We start from the raw sequence: 24,203 nt of genomic DNA, 5'->3' as shown, positions 1-24,203 counted from the left end.
TGTTGCCTGTAAATCTTATAAGACCACTGTTTAGTAGGAAGGTTTATGACTATCTGAGAAGATCATGAATGCTTTAAAAAAGTACTTTTTTTTTTTTTAATGTATGAGTGTATGTAAAGAGAGAGAAAATACCTTCATGGTTAAAAAAATTAAAGGATTTGTAAGTAAGATAGTAAAGTAACTCATGTTGCCTATTTGAATTTTATAGGAATCATCAACTGCTTCTAAGGCCAGTTTTCCTGAAAATGAGTCCTCTCCTTCTTCACCAAAGCATCAAGCCACAGTCAGTATGCAAAGTGTTTAAATAGATAAGTAGATGTTGTAGAAACTGGGTTATTTATGATTAGAGAATTGAGGGTAAGCCTGCTTGTTATTGAGAAAAATAATGGGATAAAACTATTCGGAGATTTTACATTTTAAAAGGAATGTATTGCATACAACTGTGCTTTCAGAAAAAATACAAATGTCTTTTGGTTTAAATACGGTTTAACAATAGGAGATTAAGTTAAAAATACACAGTGGAATGAAATTATGTCAAATTATGTAGAACTCTGTTTACTTCCTCCAACTGTCATGTCTTCTCATCTAGCAACTTGGAATGTAAAAGCAGAAACAAACTCCCCCTCTCCACAGAACGTCTTGCTGTCAGTAGTCAGTAATAGTTCGTATATTTGATATCTCCAATTTTTTACTTGTGTTTCAGTTTCTCTGAAAAGGCATAGAGGAGCAGGCATAAATGCACTATGTCTTTTTTGATTTAGTAGAATAACTACTGAGAAGAAAAATTAACTTCTTTGTGAATGTTTAACATTTTTTACTTCAGTTTTATATTTTAAATTTGATCATTGCTTTTTAAACTGTGGGGAAAATTTTTAACAAACGAAGTTTTAATCTTTTTATTTTATTTTGGAACTGTACTACAGTAGCACTGAAATTTGTGCCCTGATCAATTTCCGTAGGTAGCTCAGGGCATTAAAGGCACAACTTCTGCTTCATTCTTACTCTGCATGCAGAGGAATGGTTCTCTGGTTTATTCATGCTAATCCATTCTTACAACTCTTCAAACAGTTTTCCATAATCAAATAAACATTGTTTATTCAGCAAGCATAGTTGATAGCCTTACAAGCAATTATTGCTGCATATATTCTAACTTCTTCAAATATGGCTTAGACCTTGAATGATTAAAATTGTATTTTGTAGAAGAGCTCACTGCTGCTTTAGATAATAGAAAAAAAAGCACCTGAATTTTCTTTAGTTGTGCCCTGGGATTTAAATATTACAAAGAAAGCTGGTGAATTTCTGTGTGTTTTGATCTTTGCTTTCTACTTCCTTTTCCCCAATTACATTAATTTTCACTTTAGTACCCCCTAGTGTTGCTGCTAAGTAGGGCATTGTGATACTTTTTATGAATAATTATTCTTTGGAGTATTCCCACTGGTTCCACCATGAGTAATTTATCAAAACCATAATTTATTTGTGAAAGTGGGCATGGGTTGCACAGTCCCTGTGAAAAATGGTGACAGGCTGTTCCACTTACTAAAGCCAAAGGTTTGTTAGAAGGGTGCAATGCATAGGACTGTTAGTGGTTGTCTGCACTGATCACAAATACAAGTGATCTGAAAAATGGGTTAGGTTTTGATGGTGGGGAGTGACTGATTTCTTCTATTAAAAATACCAGGTTTGGAAGATAATTTATATAACACGGCTTGGGAAAGCATTCGAGCCCAATGGAGATACTAGACTGAGTAGGAGTAGCAGCTACCATTGAACTGCAGTAACATCTGAACCACCAGCTAAACAGTATTACCCTTGAAAACATGTCTCTTTTTTTTTTTTTTTTTTTTTTGTATATTTTATGTGCTGTGCTTGAAACATGTAGGTAAAATTGTTAAGGTTCATGAAAAACAGGAAAATGATACACGTTATACCATGTGTAACAACGTGGTATAATACATTGTTACAGTATTCCAGCAAAAAAATTCTTTGATATTGTATTCTGCAGTTATGGTGCACTTTAAATTTGAGATAGAAGATGGAATATATCTTCTATTTTCATTGGATCTAGAATTGAGGACATTTTTGTTACAATAAAACTAATTTGGATCCTTTCCCTAGTTGATTGTTTCAACTAATAGCTTAGTTATTAAATTAGGAACTGTTACAAGCTGTTACTGAAAAGGAATTGATTAAAAAAAATAATTTAACATTCCTTTAGCATCATTCACTGGTAGAGGAAAGTTGGGGTGACAGGAGAAAATGATAGACTTTGTCACGCCATCTTGAGAGTCAGTAAAGGTATAAATTGATGGTTTTCCTTCTTATCCTAGTGTATTTTTTCAAACATTCCTTTCTATTTTATTATTTTTGCAGAGAAACTATAAATATTCACTCCAAATATTTGAAACTTGCAAATACCCTTCTTCAGCAGTATTCTTTTTCCAGTGTTCACTGACTGATCTCCAAATTTGTACATACCAATATAAATGATTCTCATCAACAAGACGTAACTAAGTTTAAAATTCTAATATTTTGCTTGGGGATAGGAAAAAATAGGACATCAAAGAAATGTTTCACTCATCTGTTTTTAAAATGAGTATGTTAATATTTTTATGCATTTCAACCATGTTTTATTTAAAATACGCAATTACGTTAAAATAACTTGGAAGAATTTTGTGAGAGAACTTAGGCTGTTTGTTTGTCAGCCATCTGCTTCTTTAGTAAAGGACACAAACACAAATGTGCTATTACACAAATGGTTATAAATTTATGTTTAAAATTTCCACTGCCTAGTACCACAGATGACTTGGTTTGGCTTGTACGAAGAACCTCGGCCTTGAAGGAAAGCTTTTTACCCTTTGAATGGTGATGAGTACTTTCCCAGAGGAATTTTGATTTTTGCTGATCTCTGCATATTTAAGTATACTTAATGATAGTTTCTTGAATTTATAATATGGGCAAAGATGGCATATTGCCAGAAATTGATTATTTTGGGGATTGAATTCAATGCTGTGATGGCAATTAAAGCAGATTTTCTTTTATATTAGTTATGTCTTACTCTCTCTTACAGGGTCAAGAGAAGTATGGGTTATTGAATGTGACAAAAATTACAGAAAATGGGAAGAAAGTTCGGTAAGTCTTGGACTTCTAGAATTACATGTGCATAAGGGTTTGTGTAAGGTATCTGACTTTGATATTAGGACAGCATACAGGTTTTTGCAGTTTCTTTCTTTTTGTCTGGATTTGCCTTAGAGGTTTTCCTGTAGGACGTGTTTCCTTAACACAAAGTATGTGTCCCAGTGAGCTAAAGGTAATGGATTTCAGAGAGCCAGGGCTCCACCCAGGGCAGTGATTTCATGAAGGTGTACTGATGAAACAGCTTTATAAAATGGGATTTATTTATTTATTTAATAGAAAAATCTGTATAGGTTATATATAGCCTGTCTTGTTTGTTGAACAGAATTGGCATGAGGTGCTTTCAGTCTTTCATTTTGTCTCCTTTTATTTCCAAGAGTACATGTCATGTGCTTCCTAATTCTTTCTTCACTCTCATGAAAGGTTTGAAGCACAATGTGTTGCCCAGCGTTGGTCTCCCTGTAGGTGATGAATGACCTAATTTCTAACTTCCTTTCTGTGCTTCACAGGCAGGCATTTACATTATAAATCATAATGTGTAATCACGTAAAACTGTCTAACATTTCTGGTGTTTTGCAAAGAGTCAGTGTTAAATAGCTGCGTAAGTGTGGCACATCCTCAGATTTAATTTAGGTTTACTTTTTTTAATTTAATCTTTTAGGTCTAATACTATGTTACATCTAGTACAGTGTTTCCTGGACTTTTGATACATGAAGCATACTTTTTCTGAGGATTAAAGTCAGCACCCAGCTGATATTCAAGCCACCCTGACCTAGAGTGCAGCTGGGCAGCACATCTGACCCGCAGTTTGGTTCCTCAGACCAAATGTTCCTAAAAGCTTGGTAGGAAAGGGCGGACAGTGGCTTATATAAGCTGCTGCTGGTACGGCAGACTCCCGTTTATGTTGTATCTATTGGAACCATCGATCTGAATTACTGCACTGCTGTACAGAAAGATGCAATGTGGCCATCGTATCACTTTGAGAGCTGTTGAGTAATAATTCATGTTTGGGCAGTGGGAATGGATTGTCAGGACTTGTCAAGACTTAGTATTTTTTAACCTCAGGAGGACAGGTACTTAGGCATAAAAGCAAGTAGTCATCTGGAACAACTCATTTGCTCTTTTTCTCCATTTTTTTAGATGTGTATCAACTATTTTTTGGTAATGTAAATAAGTTTTTTACATAAACGTGGGACACTTGCAACCCAGTTACATGCGATCAGTCAGTTTCAGAATTATGCAGTACTTTGGCATCATCTACTAAGTACGGAGTAGGCTGAGTGTTTCAGATTAGCTCCTTTGAAATTATAATTGTATGGTGTTTCTCCTGGTGAACTGCTTCCACTACTGATTAGCTTAGTTTGATTTAAACTTTGATGGTTAGTCTGGGACTGTTAATGTATATTTCTTTCTACAAATATGATAGCAATTAGGACTTACTGATGACACTAATGAATATATGTGGCTAAGTATATTAACATACAGGTCAGCTAGGCAGCAATGATCAACAGCTTAAATATTTATTTTCAAAATACATTTCTTATATTTGTTTACAAATATTTACAGAAAGAATTGGATGTCATCATGGGCGGTGTTACAAGGTTCGTCAGTGCTGTTCACTAAAACCCAAGGAAGTGGAACTGGCTGGGTAAGATCAGAAACAACCCTCATCCTCATTTAAATGTTAATCATGTAAAGCGCAATAAATTTAAGCCCTCTTATTTGTAGGGCTTAAATACCAATATGCATGCATAATTTAGAAAAAGTAACTGTGTAAGTTAGCAGGAAAATAGTTTCATGTAACAGTTATGGTGTAGAATGAGAAGAAAACCAGTTGTACTTGCTATATTTCGGAAAAGTTTTTATGCTTGATATGTAAGAAACTGATAAAGAGTTATTCAGTTGCCTGTAAGCTTGAAGTTTTTGCTCCACACCAAGTATTTTTGTGTTTCTAGCTAATGTGTTTGCCTAAGCAGTTTGTTTGACTGTTCTTGGATATTTTTTCATAAACACCAGGTAGCTTTGAATGTGATACATGTAATAAAATAGTCTGACACTTGGCTTGTTGTGTTGGACTATTTGAATAATGAATAGTATTGTTGCCTTATCTCTTAGTCTTTGCCTTGCTAGATACCATATTTTGTTTTAAATGTGCATAGTGCATGACAAGTATTCGTATCTATTTTGATGTCTGATGAAGACCTAAAGAGAAACATCAAATTGAAGATGATGATTATTCAATTTTTATATCACCTCTAGTTTACTAGCACTGTAATTAAATTTGCTATATTTGTCCAGCTGCATTCCTGCATTAATAGGTATAGAAATAGTTCTTTATCTGTGGTTTGCTTACCTACTTTTGGAGGTCTGACATTAAACTGTGTGGATCTCCTATAATAACTAAATAGAGGTCACGTTCAGTATTCCATTATTCCAGTGTATTATCATGTGAATTCCAGCAAACTGCATCTCAAAGATATGTGCTATCTTTCTGTGCTTTGCTGATCTTTCTGCTTGGCTCACTTTCTTCTGATGTGCTGCTTTTTGGGTAGCAAATTGGTACTGACAATTCTTTTCTAAAGCATTGAGTTTGTTTCAGAGCTGTAAATACATTTTTTTTGCCCTTCTGTTCCTGTAGAAGGGGTGGCTGGAAAAACAGGGGTGAGGATGGATAAATCACATTTAGGGTAGAAGGGAATGGAAACAGTAAAGTTGGGTAAGATGGTCGAGCAGAAGGAAAAGAGAAGGGAAGGAAAAAGAATAAAGAGTAATAACATGAGATAAGATAAACTATGCTGTCTGATAAGTGGACTCAGTGACTTCTGCAATTTACTTTTACAGCTAAGGATCCAAAAAGTATTTAGTTCTATAGGTATAAAGATGCATGTTTGGAAAGTAAAACATTTTTGCCTGAGTAAATAATGAAGTTCCAAAAACTCAATTACAGCTACTAATGCTCTTAATGTAAACGTAGCTGTAGATCAAAAAAATTATTTTCACTATAGTTGATATCATTAAGACACACAGTGCTAAACTAAGATATTAGTTAGGAATATATGATAATATTATGAATGAATGTGTGCCCAAATGAATTGCCCATAAAAGATAATCATGCAACTCTGCTTATTGCTTAGGGATACTAGAGTAAGTTGTGTTATACCTTCCACATACAGTCGTTGGGGGGGGGGGGGGGGAAGGCATAAATCCTTATGATAATATAAGTGGAGCAAAAGTATCATAGTCACAATATTTCTGTGTGACACTGTCAGGTATGTGTACTGTCAAGTATTGGAAGTAGGGTCAGCAACATCAGTGTCAAACAGCATGAACAGAATAAAGTAGAGCTGGAAATATTAAGGGAGAATCTGTTTCAAGAACTTTGTGTTGTACTCCTGCATACTCGCAGTTGGCTTTGTAAATATGTAATTAAATACTCACCACATGCTCCTTTTGCACTGTGTAGGAAATACTTTTAGGGTGTTAAAAATTCCTCCTCACCTCTCAAACTTTGATCTGTCACTATTTTAATAAGGTGAAGTCAAATCTAACAGTTTGACATACGATAATAACAATTCTTCCTCCTCTTATGAGAAGAATATTTGTTGAGCATTCGTCAAGTGATTGATGTAACCATATCTTCTTTTTTTGTGCATTATTTTATGACTTCATCACTTTTCTTTTTCTCAAGTCATTTTGCCAAGGGAGCTCAGTTCCTGAGCTTCTGCTCTCACTGCTTTCTTCTTGGAAAAATGCTCTCAGTCGTCGACCTGCTGTCACCTATGTAAACTCTGACCAAGTTTCAGCTGTCACTGTATGTGTTCTTGTTGCATGTTTCTTGTTACTGTAAGGCTATTAGCCACTAATCTTGAAAGTAAATTTGAATTTTTCCAAGGTTTATGTATTGTCACTTCATATAACACCTTGTGTATCCTGTTTGCTGTTTTCTGAGTCATTCAAGGTGCTAATTAACACACGTGTATTGTAATAATCCTGTAATTGTTCTAATGGAACAAAGTAGAAAAAGTATCTGGTTCATTAGTGCCAGAACGATAAACCCAGATTTGCTTACTACTTGAACCACTAGTATCTTGACTAATAAACAGCATGATATGGTCAGTTTTTTAACAGATATTTTATGTCTAATTCTTTAACACAACTAATGCGGGATGTTTGTAAGGTGCCTTTGATACAATGATGTACATGTTGGTTAATTCTAGCTATAATTGAAATACTCAAAAATGTAAATTTTATCTGTAAAAAGCTGAAAGGCAGAAAGCTCAAGGATGTTCTGGCTGTATGCCACATATATAAAGCTGATGAAGATTTGTAGTACTCTATAAAAATTTAAGCATTTGTAGTTAAGTCATGTTTAGAAGTGCTGCTTATCAGAAACTGATAAAACATTTGGTAGCTAACACGATAGCTTGTTGCTCAAGCTGGATGAGAAGGAATTTAGGTAACGATACTAATGTTAGAAGAAACAAACAGGCTTGAGTGGTTGTATAATTGGTTTTTAATATCACTTTCTCAACACTGTTATCAGAATCAAGCTAAAGCTTTCATGGAAAAAAATCTTATGCTGAAGACATTAAAAGCAATGCTGGAACATATCATAATACAAACTGCATGGCTTGTCCTGCAGAGGCTTCCAGGACTTGGAGAAAACTCCTGAAAAGACTGAAAAAGCTTTCTATTTATTGATGTCAGCACACACCTTCAAGGCAGTCTTGAAGCTATACAGTATCTACTGTCTAAAGCCAAACCCCCCCCCCCCCCCATTCTTTCCAAAAAGTGTAAGTGTTCTCTGCCATATAACTAGTATAAGCACATCCCATGACTTTTTTTTTTTCTTCACCCCCTCAAAAAAAAAAAAAAGCTGTCAGAAGTGTCTCTAGGGCAGCTGGCAGCACCACGTATAGACCTCTCCCCATTTCTGTCTCTCACTGTGGCCCTTTCCGAACTTCCCAGCTAGCTCAGAAGAGAAATGCAATAAGAATAAGGTGTCTCCTCAGTAAGAGCTGAATTTATCCTGGCTGGTGCTGACTTGGCAGTGCACTCTATTCTAGGAAAGCAGACTTTATATCTAGGTGGCAGTAGATGCTAAAGAGAAAGATTTTCTTTTTCATGCTCTCAACAGAACCTACTTGCTCCAGGATGGTTTGATTACCTTTAGCTAATCTTTGTATGCGGGGCATCTGTGCGGCCCTGTACAGGACTTGCTTCTGGAAGCTTTCAAGGAGAGGGAAGTGGCTGCTGGCGTCTCATTGTCATACACCAAGGAGCAGAAAAGAACCTTGACAGCAAGAGCCTGCACCCTAAACTTAAAGTTTCCTTGAATAAAGAAATCAAACTTGTGATGAGTATATAGTATATTTGTATGTTGGAGGAGCTTTGCAGAGAGGCTTGATTGTTTGCATGGATTTCCTCGTCCTTGGATCTCACACAGGAGTTTCTGGGCACTGCTTGTGTGAAGGAGCAGGGCAAGACTTTTTTTTTCCCCTCTGAGAAATTTAGCTTCTACATTTTGGCTTGTTCTGTGCTGAAGGGAGTCAGGCCAAAAAGATGGGTAGAGTGCAGAAGTGTTTGAGGTAGTACTGTGGTCTGTTAGGTGGGGAGTTCAGCAAGCTAATGTATTGAAGAACTTTGCTTTTGGTCCAAACAGCAGTGACTGTTACGGGGGTTTTTTGTTGTCATTTGTTGATTTCACCTGCAGCAGGTCATCTCCTGTGCTTCTCAGCATCATCTAGGTGGTGTTTTTAATGAATCCTGCAGAGGACTTTGGCAGTAGTCTCCTCCTCTGTCCAGTGCCAGACTCTGTAAATTGGTTGTTTTGTGTGGTTTCTTTCCACCTACACACAGCAGGATTGGTCTGGGCTGTCAGGAAGTGTGTGGCTGGGGCACTTTGGTTGTATGTGAAACAGTTAGGTGAATCTCTTAAACAGATAGTTGTCTCACAGCTGCCCACAGCTGCAGGAGCCCAGAGAGTGTTCCTGTGGACTCCACTGCTGAGGCAGAGGCTCTCTCAAAAGCTCTACTGTAATTAATAAGAAGTGTTCATGGATGAGGTATCTGAGAATTAAGTTAGAAAATGGAAGGTGTTGGTGTTTTGTTTTTGTTGTTTTTTTTTTATAAATGCTAGTTGGCCTTGGGTAAATTAGAAATATTCCCCTATTCTAATATTTCATGAGTAAAATAAGAAGTTAAGATGCTACTTTCCATTCAACAGTTAATTGCCGTTAGTACTCAAGGTGGGGAGGTTTTCCAGTGGTAAACAGACTTTCTAATACACAATTAGCATTAATTAACATCCATGCTGGGAATTTAATCAGAAGCAGCAGATTAGTTCTGTTTTCTGAACAGTTTCTTCTCCCCTTGGATATATGGCTGTTCTTGTACAGGCTGGAAGCTTGTGTTCACAGCAAGGAGCTTGTCCTGGGGCTTATGTCCCCCAGAGCTGTCACACAGGCTGCGTTTGCACATCAAAGACATTTTAAAGAAATAGAAAAAACCTTTCTGATGGATCAGATGCTACAAGCTTCCCCTAGAACTACAACATTAGATTTCTGTGCTACAACCAAGTGACTTACAGCTTTCCCTCCTCTGTTTTTGCATATTTTACTCACAATTAGAGCTTTTTGTTTGTATGGCTCACTGAATTGGTTTTCTTGAGGAGTATTTCAAAGCTATGTGGTGTAAGTTGAAACTCTAGTAGAAGTACTTAGTTTTGAAATTTTGTGATACCTAGTATAATTGTAAAAGTAGTAGGTAAAAATAGCTCCCTGATGTTTTCCTCCAGATTGTTTGACGAGTTACTTGTGGGCTGAATGCTTGGGGTTTTTTTAATCACTTATTTGTTCTTTGTTTAGTAGCTAGACAGTGAAATTTGAGTTCTGTTTACTTGCAAGGATATGCTTTCAGTATTGCAAAAGAAACACTATCGAAAAATACGCAAAAAGGTGAAAAGCATTGTCGGATGTGTGTGTATACATAGATACATTTTATATATTTATATATATATATATAAATGCACACACATACATTATGAAAATGTAAAAACTGAAAGTGCTCTTTCAGTGCAGGAGAGATGTGATTCCTATCTAGGAAAGCCACTATTTCTGATCTGACTTTTGGTTTTATATACAACCATTGATTAACTGACAGAATGTGTTTTTTCTTGGTTTTATGGGTTTTTGTTCTTTTACTTATTAGTCTTTTTTTTTTTTTTTTTTTAAAGCTTAGGACTATTAACTAGAATAAAGCTACAATCAAATGCTGTATGGACTTCTACCATTTGTGATAAGAAAAAAAGCTCTGCTGGGATCTGGTTGGCATTTAAAGTTAGGCCATTTTAAGGGCTTTAAGCTGAGCAGCTTTTAATAGGCACACTTAAAAGAGTGTTTTGTGTGTGGATTTTGTTCAGGTTTTATTTTCCTAGCTTCATGCCTGTTGATCTGTGGCAAAGTGCTGTATTTGGGTTAATTTTTATAGACCGTAAATAATGTATTTAGAGGATTGCAAGACTGTGTACCTACTAGGAATTTGTTTTGAAGTTTGTCATCATTGTTCCTTTTTTTCCAGAAGTTTGGTGTCAATCAGTCTAAGCCAGAATTTACAGTGGATCTCAAAGGGGCATTGATTCACCGGGCCTCAAAGGACAAATCCAGCAAAAAGAATGTTATTGAGGTGAATTATTTTATTGAAATGCAGAATTATATCTAATTTGATTAATAACTTAATATTTTTTTTCTAAACTTAAAATCAAAAACTTTGAGTTTTCTACGTTTTTTCCTGTTCAAATGTAGACATGTCTCACTACCTGCAAGAAATGTCCATTTGTAATGTCTGTATGGGGTATGTTTTTAAGTAGACTTATTTACTGTTTACCCTGGTAATTGTTCTTGAGTGGTTATGTATTATCTAAATGTTATGCCCAGGAGAAGTTTAATTTTATATAGGTAATTTCACTTCTGAATTCTAGTGTGTTTATCAATTCTTATGCTATCTGGTTTTATTTCTTTAAAGCTAAAAACCCGCCAAGGAACTGAGCTCTTAATTCAGTCAGATAATGACAGCTTTATTAATGAATGGTATGAAGTTCTTAACTGTACCATCAACAATCAGGTATGTGTTTGAATTGTGAAGGCTCTATTTTCAAGGTAATGTTATTTAGTAAAATAATTCATGTAGCGACTCCTAGCGCTGCATGTACATCTTCACTTCCATATTTTCTTGTGTGGGCAGGAGGTTGAGGATATGGCAGTTCCTGGTGGTGACAAGTGAAATATAATTAATAGTGGCAAAGGAAGAAGGATGGTCCACTGGATTAAGAACTAGGACATGTGGGCTGACCTCCAGCTCAAAAATGAGCTTCCTTCTGTGGCCAAATACTTGTTCTGTCTCAGTGACCTGAAGGTTTCTGGTAGAGAGTGAGTAAAGGGGGGAGGGATGGCCAAGGGGGTACTTCGTGACATACATTAATCAGCATTTGATACTGCTGTTCACTTACCAAGGCTGGACTAAAATGCAAATGAAAAGCCCTGGCAACGTACTGTGTTACCTCTTCTTTATCAGACAGCGTTAACAGCAACTATTTAATCAACAGAAAAGTGATCAAGCATTTGGTCTTGATATTGCCAAACAAGATTTAGCATCTTTGAATTCAGAAGAGGTTGGAGGAGATATTGTGAGAAAATATTTATCTCATATTGAGTTGACCTCATGTGTATTCTTAGATTTTATAGTTGCAAGCCTGGCTGCTGCCCATAAGCTGCATTTATGTTGCTGTCAGTGTCAGAGGCCTTCATTTCCCTTAGCTCTGATGGTGTTTTCCACCCAAACGCAGCAGACTAGTGTGAACGGCTTAGTTTTTGAGTGGTTAAGGCTTCTATCTTCTGCTGTCTCCTGGTATAAAATGTCATGACGTGACCCTTAATAACCAGGCAGGGCAGTCACTCAGTGATACCCTTCTCCTGTCTGCCCCATGTCATGCAACTGAGGCCACTTCTTTGTTTAAATAGAAACAAAGATGGAAAGGCTGAGATGAGAGCGAGGTGTTACATGTGAAGTTGAGAAAGTGAATGGTGGAATAGGGAGACTTTATCAGCACTCTGGAGGAAATAGTGATGTGTTACTGCTGGTAGCCGAGAGACCTAAGATTACAAAGGAAAAAGGTTCAAAGAGTATATTTTTAGACTACCTGATAATTCGGAGCACTCAAGCTTTGGAACAAAAATCCATCAGATCTGTAGCAAACTTTTAATTCTGGGAACTTCATGTGGTCATAGTAGCTGTGAATCTCTTCCCCAGGTCAGAGTTGCTAGTTCTAGTGTGATGAGACCTTCCTCAAAATAAGGTACAGATTAGGTGCTGGTCTTTCTGCTCCTTCAGGCATAGCTATCTGTGAAGTATGTAGCTGCTCTTTTTTCTTTACGTACAGAAATTTCCAAGTTATTAGATCAGGCTTGTTCCATAATACAACCTAGATTCTAGGTGACGGTGAAACAGCTGATGTTTGTCTAATGGATTTGAAGGAAAAAAAAAAATAATCTATTGGTTGATGTAATGAAGTGTCATCATGAAAGGCTGTTTGTTCAGTGTTCAGCGAACCTTACTGGGTCTTAGATCAAATGGTGTTTCTCAAACTTATTCAGTCTGCCAGTGAGAATGGTATCATTTCTGAATGTATTTTTAGTATGTAGAGTTCAGGAAAGAACCAACTGAATATTATTACAGGGGAAAAAAATGTATATTGTAGAATTGTCTACAGGAAATGTTTGTTAATACTATGTTCTATGATTTGGTAAACTGATCGCTGTGTATCTTCTTAACTCTAATAGGTAGTAGAGCCTGATGAAGCATTAGAAGAGGATGTACCAGATTCCCCTGGGGTGGAAAAACAAGACAAAGAAAAAGAGAAGGAGAATAAAGACTCTAAGAAACTTCGTTGTGAGTTGAAAATTTTCCATTAATTGATTTTAGCAATGCCAATTATCATTTTTTGCATCTTCAGTTTTATGTGTAAATAGAAAAGAATTCAAAAGGGTAGCTAGAAATGCAACTACTCCAAGTTTGGAAACGGGCTTTATGTAGTTCGTTCTACATCTTGGTGCCAGTTAGTAGATTTACTTCCATGTTTTACTAATCTTACTGGGAAAAAAAAAAAGTACCAAATGTGTCTAGCTCCTGCTGACACATGAAAAATAGAAGAAAATAGGCAGTGGTGGATTGTTTGAAAGGTGGTGTCAAATGCACAGAAGTAATTACGTGTTTGTTTTCTCTGACTTTTAGAAATTGTTTTGAATAAGAATCCTTTTGTCCTTTTACACGTTCAAAACTGATTAGAATTGTTTTACTTGTTTTTTGTCTGTGGATACAGCATCTGTAAATTTTTGCACTATTAAACTGGAATTTCACTAAGTTGCTAATGATATATTGGCTTGTTCAGAGAAATTAAACAGTTTTAAGTGCAACTTCAGACTTTCGGAGCTGAATTTCTTTTAGCTGCAGAAATGTCTTCCTATGCACAGAAATATATTTATTGGACTATTGAATGTCCTTTACTTCCAGGCTTTATATGTAATTTGCAGGAAAGCACTTTTTTTTTTTTTTTTTTAAATAGTTAACTTGATGAAAAGCAAGACCCATTTTGAAACACAGCTATATTTTTTTTTTTTAAATTCCACATTAATTCTGTATGTGAGCTAACACTTAGTTTCACGGACAACACAAGTTTTTTTGTGACAGAGTTGTCTCTTCGTGGCTTGAAAAATGAATGTTATGTATAAGGAGTTCCAGAAAGTTAAGAAAAAAAATGTGGATGCTTTACAGATTTGAATAGGCTTTTTATGTGGTTTTGAGCTTAACTTTTGGGTTTTGTTTTTTTTTTTAAACGTTGGTTCCTTGGCAGATAAATGCAGTTTGTTCTGTGGGTATTCATGCTAAATACATTTATCTTTCCAGCAGTGAAAGCACCTAGCAATATAGATTCCACAGATCAGAAAAAGACCAAAACGAAGCTCAAGAAGTTTCTTACACGGCGCCCTACATTACAAGCTGTCCGTGAAAAAGGCTACATTAAGGGTAAATGAACCTTTTTAAAAAGGGAAATAGTTTGAAAAGCTGAAATTAGTAGCTCATGTAGAATGGGGTTAAAATGGTCTACTTTTAGAGTAAACCACATGTATATAGCTGGTTTTACAGAAATCTTGGATGTATAGTGGTTATAGTGGAACTGGTGATTGATTGTAATTCTGAGCACTACTACTGGCTACTAAACTTCATGGAGGATGTCCTGTCCTTCAGCTCGTTTACTGGCAAAACTGCAGTGAAAATTGAGGGCCCAGGGGCCTCTTTGGACTTGGATTACCTCTTAGCTAGAGAGTCCGTTCGGTTTGCTGTTTTGAGCTGGAAACTTCAGATAGCTGGTAATCATTTCTGCAACAAGGGAAAGGAAAGTCCTTGGGGTGCAAATCTGAATGTATATGCTCATCTGTTTCACAAGGGTGTTTAGCCTGACTGGAACTAGACAATCATCTGCTGTCTCGTAAGAAATTAAATACTTTACACAAACCAGGATGAGGCTAAAGGAATCTTAACAAACATCTTTTTTCTCTAACCTTTTCTGAATGTATACATTTTTTTAATGTGTCACAGACTGAGTCTTACAGATGTTCTTGAATCAAACTTATGAAAGAATTGATTTCCATTTGTCACACTTGTAGAAACTGAGAGCAGTATTTGCACAGGTTTAAGTTAATGTGTTTGTGTAAATTATTGACTTGGTACTCACTGTAAAACTATTTATTTGTATGCTTTAGCTGAACTTGTAGGTGGTGCTCTACTAGGGTCAAAATAGCGTATGGGTAGGCAAATGTCAGACCAAATCCTAATGTGATTTGCCTAACTACATACTTTAACAGGTGTGCTTCTGTTGCGTGTAGCATTTGATATACTTATGTATCTGCAAATATAATTTAACTGTAAATTATGGAATTTTTGTTTGGGATAAAGAAGCATTATTCCCAGACTTTGACGTTTGCTCTGCTTTACAGCGTAGTATTCGTGTCATGGCTCAGTAACGTAACTTCTGACATTAGCAACAGTGAATGCTAAGCCAAGTTTAATTTGTACGCATGCATGCTGATGATTGGATTCTTAATAAAGACGTTAAGGAATGAAGAGTTTGTTTTTATTTAAAAGCATGGTATAAATTTTTAAAGTTGGATCTGCACTGTACAGTGTTACATTTACTGTATGAATGAAAAATACACAAGTCTTTATTTAAAAGCCCAGTGTACTTTTGTGGCTGCTACAGAACAAGCTTAGTAAACAGAAAAACTTGGCAAACTCACTTTGAACAGAAAAAATAATGAAAACTTCCAGAAAAAACACACTTGAAACAGCATGCACTAAGTGGAGAAGTAACTGTGCTAAACTTTTGTTACGTGGAAAAAAATTACAAAAGTTTCTTCAAGATGAGAGTAAGAAATAAGATTCCTGTATATGTGAAAATTAAAGTCAGAGGCAATTCTGGCAAATCAGTTTGTTACGTGCTAGCATTTTCCTGTGCTACCTAATCTGCATTGCTTTACCTGCTACAGCTGCATGCTAGCCTGGCTTTCTACTGCGTGTGCTTTTTCAGTCCCTTGCTACTGATTCTGCTTATACAGCTGGCTGTGTGAGTAGCAGCAGCAGGACTGAGTTTTTTTGGGTCAATAGCCTTATACATGTATGGCTAATAATACCATTATATGCCAGTTTTCATACTGCATAATTGGTTTGGTGTGCTGTTTGGATTTCCCAAAGCGGTAGTCAGATGCAAGTGTTGTTAATGGATCTACATAAATTACTAAACATGAAAAATGGCCTACATGCCATGCATGATGCAAATGCAAGAGAAGTTTCTCTCTTGCATAAGCTCTGAAGTAAGATCATCTAGATGCTGCAAAGGCAGCCACTTACTTATTCAACAGATAAAAAAAAAACAACCACCCAACAAACAAACCCAAAACTTTCTTCCCTTTTAGAGTATGAGCTTTGCTTCTCTATCTCAAGACCGTGTTTCAGTCTCATGCATCTGAACAGGGGAAGCCACCCATTTTTTGGGCATCTTTGATGAAAACCATAGAAACGGGTCTGACAGATTTTGGCGATAACATAATCTGAACAAGAGTTACCATGTTGCTGAAATACACTGAGACATTGCAAGACTCTGTTCTCTGCCCAAGCTGATTTTAATTTTTGCTCCAGTTTATGATGGAAAACACTCCCCCCTGGATTGTGTAGTTTTTGGAAACAAGACTCAAGTTACCTTTGCCCATAAATATCTGTGTTTAGAATCCAGCCTTGCAGCCAAGTTTCCTATGCATAGTCATACTAGCATCCATTCAGAGCTCTGTGATAAAGTTCTGTCATTTACAAATTCGTGTTAGAAGTTAAAGACTCTACACTGAACTGATGCATAATGCTGGGTTAAACAGTAGGTGCAGTGAAAGATGAAATTTTGTAGGCTTTTCCCCTAAGCAATGCCAAAAACTTTCACTTTGGTTCAAGTTCATTATCTCCGTTCAGATTTTTAACATAGATTACAATAAATGTATTTTGAATTCAGAACAGGAATGGAATACAACAGTATCTTTAAATCTGCAAGATTTCTCATTACAGTAATGTCTGTATCACTTTAACAGATGTCTCCTGGTGGATTAAAATTATTTCAGTAGCAAAAGTTATTTACTCACTCATGATTATGTGACTGCTGACACTCTTACTGGTGCTTTTTCTTGCTGGGAGCTGCTGAGAGCTCTTCTCAAAAACTCTTCTATTTTCACTCTAATACTGCGACAATTGTATCCAGTAGTCTTTGCCCTTTGTAGAGGTTTGTTTTAACCTGAACTAGTTCTGTCACTTGAGTCCTGTTCCACTGTAAATCAGTCTCTTTACTTGGTTCCAGATCAAGTGTTTGGTTCCAATCTCACCAGCTTGTGTCAAAGAGAAAACAGCACGGTGCCAAAGTTCGTGAAGCTGTGCATTGAGCATGTTGAGGAACATGGTATGGTTGAAGTTTTTTTGTTTCCAAATCTCTCTTGCTCACCACACGATCTAATTTTGAAAGTTTTAATCCTTAAAATGCTGTAGTTTTACTTGGGGAAAATAATCTGAAATTTGTATCTGGAGTTAGCAATGAGTTTTCAAGAGTGGGGGGAGGTCGGTGGGATCCAAAATGGGGAGAAGGGAGGAAATCTTATATCTGAGAATTTGATCTGCTTCAGTATATTTCAAGCTGAGGAGAAGGCAGGACAGCCATCTGGTAACAAGGCCTCTAAGAAAAGAGGGATGACAAGAAGTACTAGAAGAGCACAGCTCATCAAGTTGTTTTTCAGATGAAAAGAGGGAGATCATCAAAATGCAACCATGCATTTTTGGAATTAAGCATGCTAACAGTAATTTATATTAACACTTCCTTGAAACAAACTTGAGGAAAAAGTTGTGTTCCTGCTCTGTATATGTGTTGACTGCCAGAAGACAAGTCTATCCGTTTGGTGCCCTTCAGCCAGTTACACTGGCTGCTCAGTGACGTTTTATGCAATTTTGGAGACTAATAGCAGCCACGTACTGACTCAGGTTTTGTTTCCTTTCATTGAGAATAAGTCTTTCCTACCTAATACCTTAGAAAATTACACATTTGAAAGTGACATGTGCCCTTCTGGTTTGCCTGATGTAAAAGACTTTACACGTTTTTGTTGAAAGTATATTGGTTGTGACTCTTGACTTGGCTGTAGTCTGTGCTGTTTTCTTGCTTGTTTCTTGCTGTTGTCATTGCCCTATCTCTTGGAAAAGATGACTGAGGGGGGATTATGGAATCTCCATAATCATCGTTCAAATATATACCAGTCTGTTAATCTGAGAACATTCTCTTGAGAATCAGGGTAAGTGTTACAGGGGAATACTACATGTGAATTGTGAGGCATCTTCCATGGGAGTCTCATTTAGGATTTTGTTGCAGCCTGTAGTCCTCTTTTTCAATGCTGCTATCTTATGGCCTGGGAAGGGAAAAGTAACTGCTTCCAAAATAACTGCCTTAACTGCCTTACTCTAGTTTGACAAACTGCCACCTTGCTTGTAACAGCAGGCTTTATTCCATTTGTGATCTGCAATTTGTGAGAAAGGGGTTATTTTGCTTTGTTCTTTTTTTTTTTTTTCTTTTTCTTTTCTTTCTTTCCTATTTTAAAGACAGGACTACAGTGAAGATAGTGGTGAAGTTTTCCTTTTTTAAGTACCTGAGGGGAAGCTGACAGAAATGAACAGCTTTTATTTTTTCTTTTCCCCACTTCTCCAACTCTTCTTCCTACTGCCAATACACTTGAAATCAGTTCTTTCTGTAAAGGAATGACTAGTGGATTATGGGGAAAAGGGATATGTCAGATGGTGCTGGTAACTGTGCTGTGTTGAATCAGACAACTCCTTGAGGAGCTACAGGGACTTGCAGGTATTCTGGCAACACTCACCCCCTCAATGGCACTGACTCACATGCTGCATTCAAGTGGCATTTCAATTAAATTCTTTACGTCCTAATCACTTCTGAGTAACTGCAGTAGCAATCACAAGAGACAGTTTTCTTCTTTTCTGGTTGTGTGTGCAATACGGTAAAGGCAAGGGCTACCCGTTTTAGTTTTGTAGGCTGTTGGGTAGTGATGAGTTTGCATGCACATCATTCCTTCTCCATGCAGACCTGGTCACTTGAGATGCTTGCTATGCATGACTTGATTTGATATTTCTTAACCATACATTAAAAAATTGAACATCCACAAAATACTTTGTTCTTGCATGCTAGACTCCCATATACTCCCTGCCTACCCACCAAGAGCATCTTAAACGAGACACCGAGTCTCACTAGGGAAACTTGGAGCTGTTGCCTCATTATTACTATTCTGTGTAGGAAGTTGTAGAGATTACTTTGAGCTTGACACTACCAAACCTGTGTCAGCAAACTAAACCTCCTCTGATATGCCCTGCCCATAAAAAAAGCTAGTTTAACATTATCTTTTTTTTTTAAACCAAGTGTTCTTTTTTATAGGGTGGGTTTCTTTTGTTTGTGATTTTGGGCCTATAAAGAAGCAGCCTAATGATTTCAGAACTCATACATGTTTAAAGTATTAAAATCGATTTATCACTTTGTTTTAGGACTAGATGTTGATGGCTTATACAGAGTTAGTGGCAATCTTGCAGTGATACAGAAGCTAAGATTTGCAGTCAATCATGGTAAGCTTCCTTCAACTATATTACAATTGCATATATTTTCAGATTGTTGGAAGTTCATAGGAAGCTCAGGAAAAACTTTTCTTAATGCGTAACTGGAGTCTTTCATGAGAAATGATGGTCATCTTCAAAGTAAAATTACTTTAAAATGCAGAATCTAATGTGTAATATACATAATTTGAAAAATCTAGCATCCTGGAAATTTGGCCTTATTTGGAACATAGAGGCATTGCCAGAACATAATTCTATAGAAGGGTGGTAAAAGAATTTGGGATGGGGGGGGAGATGATAATTTTAAACAAAGTAACATGTTAATCGTTCATTTTTCTCTCTCAGATGAGAAACTAGACTTGAACGACAGTAAATGGGAAGATATACATGTCATCACAGGAGCTCTAAAGATGTTTTTCAGAGAGTTGCCAGAGCCGCTGTTCACTTATAATCACTTCAATGACTTCGTCAATGCAATTAGTAAGTCCGGAAAACATGCATGTGATTTTTGTATAAGGTCTGCTCAATAGGTACAATTTGCTTAATTATTTTGGGCAGTAAAAAGAATGTTTTGGTTGTGAATATCCGTAAGGCTTACCTAAAATTGCCCACAGTAATGCACGGTCCGGCCAGGAGGTGGCAATATTTTATCTTGTATTAGCACTCCAAAACGTTTGCTTTTATGCCTAGTCTGTTAAACTTGAAGCTCAAGTTTTAAACAAAAATGGTGAATTTTTGTTTCTACGTCTCATCCTGTTGCAGAACAAGAACCAAGGCAGCGCGTCCATGCTGTTAAAGATTTAATCAAACAGTTGCCAAAACCAAATCAGGACACTATGCAGGTACTCTTTAGACACCTGAAGAGGTAAGTAGCAGGTAAAGGAAAGGCTTTGTATTGCTTATACTCTCTTAAAGCTAAATAATCCAAATAAAAGTACTAGGGGACTGTTCCCACTGTATTTTTTGCCTATATTGGACTTGATAAAAACAATGTATCAGTCTCTATTTATACAAGCTTGCAGAGCACCAAACAGACTTCAGATGGTAGTGTCATAGCTGTCATGTTTACTGCCAAGTCCTTATGTTTGAGGGATTGTGTGAGGATCAGGAATAGCTTTTCAAAACAAAACCTTCCCCTAGAGAGGGGAATCGCAGCAGCTGTATATCCTAATAACAAGACTACTTGTTAAATAAATACTGCGAATAGTCATTTGCTTTGGACTGTGCCTTTTACCCATCATCCTCTTACTCTAACACTTAAAAGTCTCTTTGTGTGGCTTTTTTTTTTCTCTTTCAGAGTTGTAGAAAATGGAGAAAAGAACCGAATGACCTATCAAAGTGTAGCAATAGTTTTTGGTCCAACTTTATTAAAACCAGAGAAAGAGACTGGTAACATAGCAGTCCACACAGTATACCAGAATCAGATTGTAGAATTAATTCTACTGGAATTGAATTCCATCTTTGGACGCTGACATTCTTCTTGGAGTAGAAACTGGAAGTGCTGGGTTGGCAACAATACTCCATCAGAAGGAAAATCTCTTGCTGTACGTGATGTATTATGTTTGTGGACCAAGCAGCAACTTGTTTTTTGCACTTTTGGAGGGGGGAGAAACAGAAATGTTTGACCACTTTAATGCAAATTAGAGACAACACTTTGGATTTCTTTGAGAAGTTCAATGTAAAAAGTGAATTGAAAAGTTTAGTTTGCCTTTTTAAAAGTAGCATTGGAAAAATGTAATATAGGTTCATACACTGGATTTCTTGGAGAGTGAAGCTATTAATCTCAAACTGGATAATCTGGAACTTGATCTTAAAATTATTCCGCTTCATAGGGAAAAGTCCTACCAACTGGTATGGAAAAATTCAGTGAAGTTACTTCTTAAGCTTGTGTATTACAGCATACTCAGATCTGTATGACACTTTTCCAAGGGGTTTCTGTGTGCAGTGACTGTCTTAAACTTCTGCTAACAGTTTGGTTTAGTTACTTAAATCTAATTCTTCACTTGAAATCTGCTATCCTTTTCCCTTTTCTTCACCCCCTTTTTTGCTTTTCTTCCATTCCTTTTTTTCCCCAGCAACCTTTCTGGAACACCTTAGTTGTTTTATAGAACAGCACACTATTTCAAACACTGAACTTGTAAGAATATCCAGCAATGGATATTTGTCTTGTAGCATAATAGAAGTCATATTTAATAAACATGTCCATTTTTTCAGGGTATTTCCTGAGCTAAGTTTTGTGTTATGCTGATTTAAAGCTAAAATCCTAAGTAAATACCAACTGTAACACTGTATGGAGTTCTTGATAAAATGCTGTGGTAGTGAAAGTTTCTTGATGTAAATACAGGCTATCCTTTTGATTCTTGTACATAATTCAGTTCCTGTATAGTTTAAGAACATTTTAGTCACACATTTCTAATCATGGGTAGATTAGCTATAGTAGCATAATGTTTCCAGTGGATGTCTGGGTTTCAGCAGGGAAACAGGTTATGGGGAGGGAGGGGGGACCTAACTGTGTGCACTTTTAGATGTTAATTACATTTGCAGGCAAATAACTGTAATGCAAATGGTACTGGATAAATACTGAGTGTGCTTGCTAAATTGTTAATGCACTACAAGAGGAGCCTTTTAGGTTATTTAATATGTACAGGATACATTAGAAAAATGTATTATGAATTCTAACATCTGCAAATAGTGAAACTCATGTTTTGATAGATAGATGTTTGATGGAATCCATGATGCTAAATTTAAGATTTTCTTTTTACATTAATGTAGAATAATTTGTAAAATTGGTTTTGAAAGATTTTGTTACAGGGAGCATGGTCTGCTGAAGATTTTTTTAAATGTATTTTTCTAGACTAACTGCTGTATCTGACATTTGTTATGTCTAACCTGAATAAAGAAAACTGTTAGTTCTTTTAGAGTTTGCCATTCCCGCTTCAGACAACATGAACCCCCTTTAAACAATAAGACTGATGTATCTTACCACTTAGCCTGGATGCTACTTGTGGCAGAGTTGTTGTGCTGGATTAAAAGACAAATACTTACCTTATAACCTGACAATTTTAGGGACTTCCCGGTCCCTTTCTATAACAACTTAAATTCTAACATAATAGGTTCAGAGAGGGTAGAAGGAATTTGTGGATAGAAATTTGTGATCTTTGACACATCCCAACATACTTGGAACCTACTGTACAGAAATTGGGGAAATAATTGTATTTTGCCCTTGATCTGTTGTGTACCTTTCACAACACAGTTCTGGCTTACAGCAAAGGGGATGTCTGTTGGAGTACTGAGGTGTAATCAGATGAATGGTATGAGAATTTCATGAGCATAGGGCTTGCATGAAAAGTCTTCAGAGATAAAAGAGAAGATGAGTTACCTTGTGGCTTTCTCACTGTCTTCTTGTGGTAATGGTGAAGTCTTGTGGTTTTTTGCGAAGCAACCTGGGTGAGAATTGTGAAAGCTCCGTCTCTGTGTTGTGTTGTCAGCCTTCTGGTAGGCTGTCAAACCAGAGCAGTGCCGAGTGGCAGGTGTGCCCAAAGCTACTAGAAAATGTCAACAAAGTTGAAGTCTGTTGCTGTAGATTATTCGAATCCCAACTTCGGCAGTAAAAATAAAAAAGGATTCCTACTGCTAAATGAGAGGGCTTATCCACAGGTCACCTTTCCTGTAAGTGTTACGTTTTTCAAAGAAAGAATGCCTTTTCAAAACAATTTGATAATGAGGATGTCACACTTTTCCTTGTATTCCCCCAAAATAAAGCGTTTTGTTATTACAGTATGTAGTATGGTCTTGTGGAGTGAAGTTATATCTTTTGATGTCCTCATTTGTAGTTTGGGGAGGGGAGAGTATTGTTTTTTAATTGAAAGAGGTGTAGCTAAACACTCCAAATATTCAGGAAGAGGAGGCCGTCCAAGCTGACGATATGCTTGTTGTGACCAACTTGAAGCTGTGTATGTCAGCACATTGGGTTTCTTCAGTACTTGAAATACCTTGTCTCTTGCTCCTGCAGTTCACTTTCTTTTAAAAAATCAAAACCAGATTTTTTTGGTGCAAACACAGCAGGAGAAATACATTTGTATTGGATGATACATAATTAAATGTATATATTCCTCAATTTGGGCTTTAAATCAGATTTGGTTCTGGTTTAAAACCAATTTAAAGACAGAATATAAGCTTTTGCAGCCATAAGCAGTCAAAGATACTGGAGGTCCAATATTCTGTATGAGTGCCAGTTGAAATTTTGTTCCAGCAGTGCTCTGCTTGGCTCTAGTTTGGCTACACAGTGTTAGTACCAAGCCACTCAGATGTGCTTCATTTATACCAGTTACAGTTTTCTTCACTTTGAAGCTGGAGAGAGAAGTGGACACAAAAGAGGCAAGGCAAATATACACAGTCATTTCTTGTAAACTTTTTTTTTTTAATGAGTGTCATGTAAATAAAGCTTCCTGCATGCAAGTGGGTAGGTCATGCTTACTGCCCAGCCCCAGACTTTCCCAAAGCCATGATACATTCCCTTTGTACCGAACCCATTGTATCCTGGCCAGCGCATCCCCTGCTCGCAGCCTCAGGGAGAAGGGACTTTGTAGGTAATGCACTATCAGTTTAGGGCTATGTGGAGCCCTGACTTTTTTTTTTTTTTTCCCCCCTTAAAGGGAACAGCTTTATTTAGCCCCGAAGTAATGATATTTTCAGAATCAATTGGTTAATTCATAAGCCATAATGTAAACCAAGCACAGTGGGGCATTCTGCTGGGCAAAGGGGGAGGTACAGCATGTCTAATGAGGCCGCCTGCAACTGCTGGGGAGAGGAGAGCTCCTCTGAAG

At 36.8% G+C, this 24,203-nt stretch overlaps 1 protein-coding gene across 12 annotated transcripts in view; it reads left to right on the top strand.

Annotated features, from left to right (window-relative positions):
- The window catches only part of ARHGAP12 (Rho GTPase activating protein 12), a 78,156-nt gene extending 54,999 nt beyond the window's left edge, over positions 1-23,157 (top strand). For 9 of the 12 annotated variants that reach the window (XM_056334799.1, XM_056334800.1, XM_056334794.1 and 6 more), the window contains 12 exons: positions 209-283; positions 3,068-3,129; positions 4,699-4,780; positions 10,711-10,815; positions 11,155-11,253; positions 12,969-13,077; positions 14,092-14,211; positions 17,081-17,179; positions 19,312-19,389; positions 19,723-19,857; positions 20,140-20,242; positions 20,675-23,157. In XM_056334799.1, coding sequence (XP_056190774.1) covers positions 209-283; positions 3,068-3,129; positions 4,699-4,780; positions 10,711-10,815; positions 11,155-11,253; positions 12,969-13,077; positions 14,092-14,211; positions 17,081-17,179; positions 19,312-19,389; positions 19,723-19,857; positions 20,140-20,242; positions 20,675-20,849 — 1,242 coding nt within the window. In that variant the 3' untranslated portion in view covers positions 20,850-23,157. The remainder of the gene's footprint in view (positions 1-208; positions 284-3,067; positions 3,130-4,698; positions 4,781-10,710; positions 10,816-11,154; positions 11,254-12,968; positions 13,078-14,091; positions 14,212-17,080; positions 17,180-19,311; positions 19,390-19,722; positions 19,858-20,139; positions 20,243-20,674) is intronic. The other 3 variants (XM_056334797.1, XM_056334792.1, XM_056334793.1) reach the window with 2 other exon arrangements.
- Positions 23,158-24,203: the final 1,046 nt, after the last annotated feature.

This window comes from Falco biarmicus, chromosome 4 (genome assembly GCF_023638135.1).
Source record: "Falco biarmicus isolate bFalBia1 chromosome 4, bFalBia1.pri, whole genome shotgun sequence".
Classification (NCBI taxonomy): Eukaryota; Metazoa; Chordata; class Aves; order Falconiformes; family Falconidae; genus Falco; species Falco biarmicus.
Note: the sequence above shows the minus strand (reverse complement) of the source record. Positions and strands in the feature narration are given on the sequence as shown.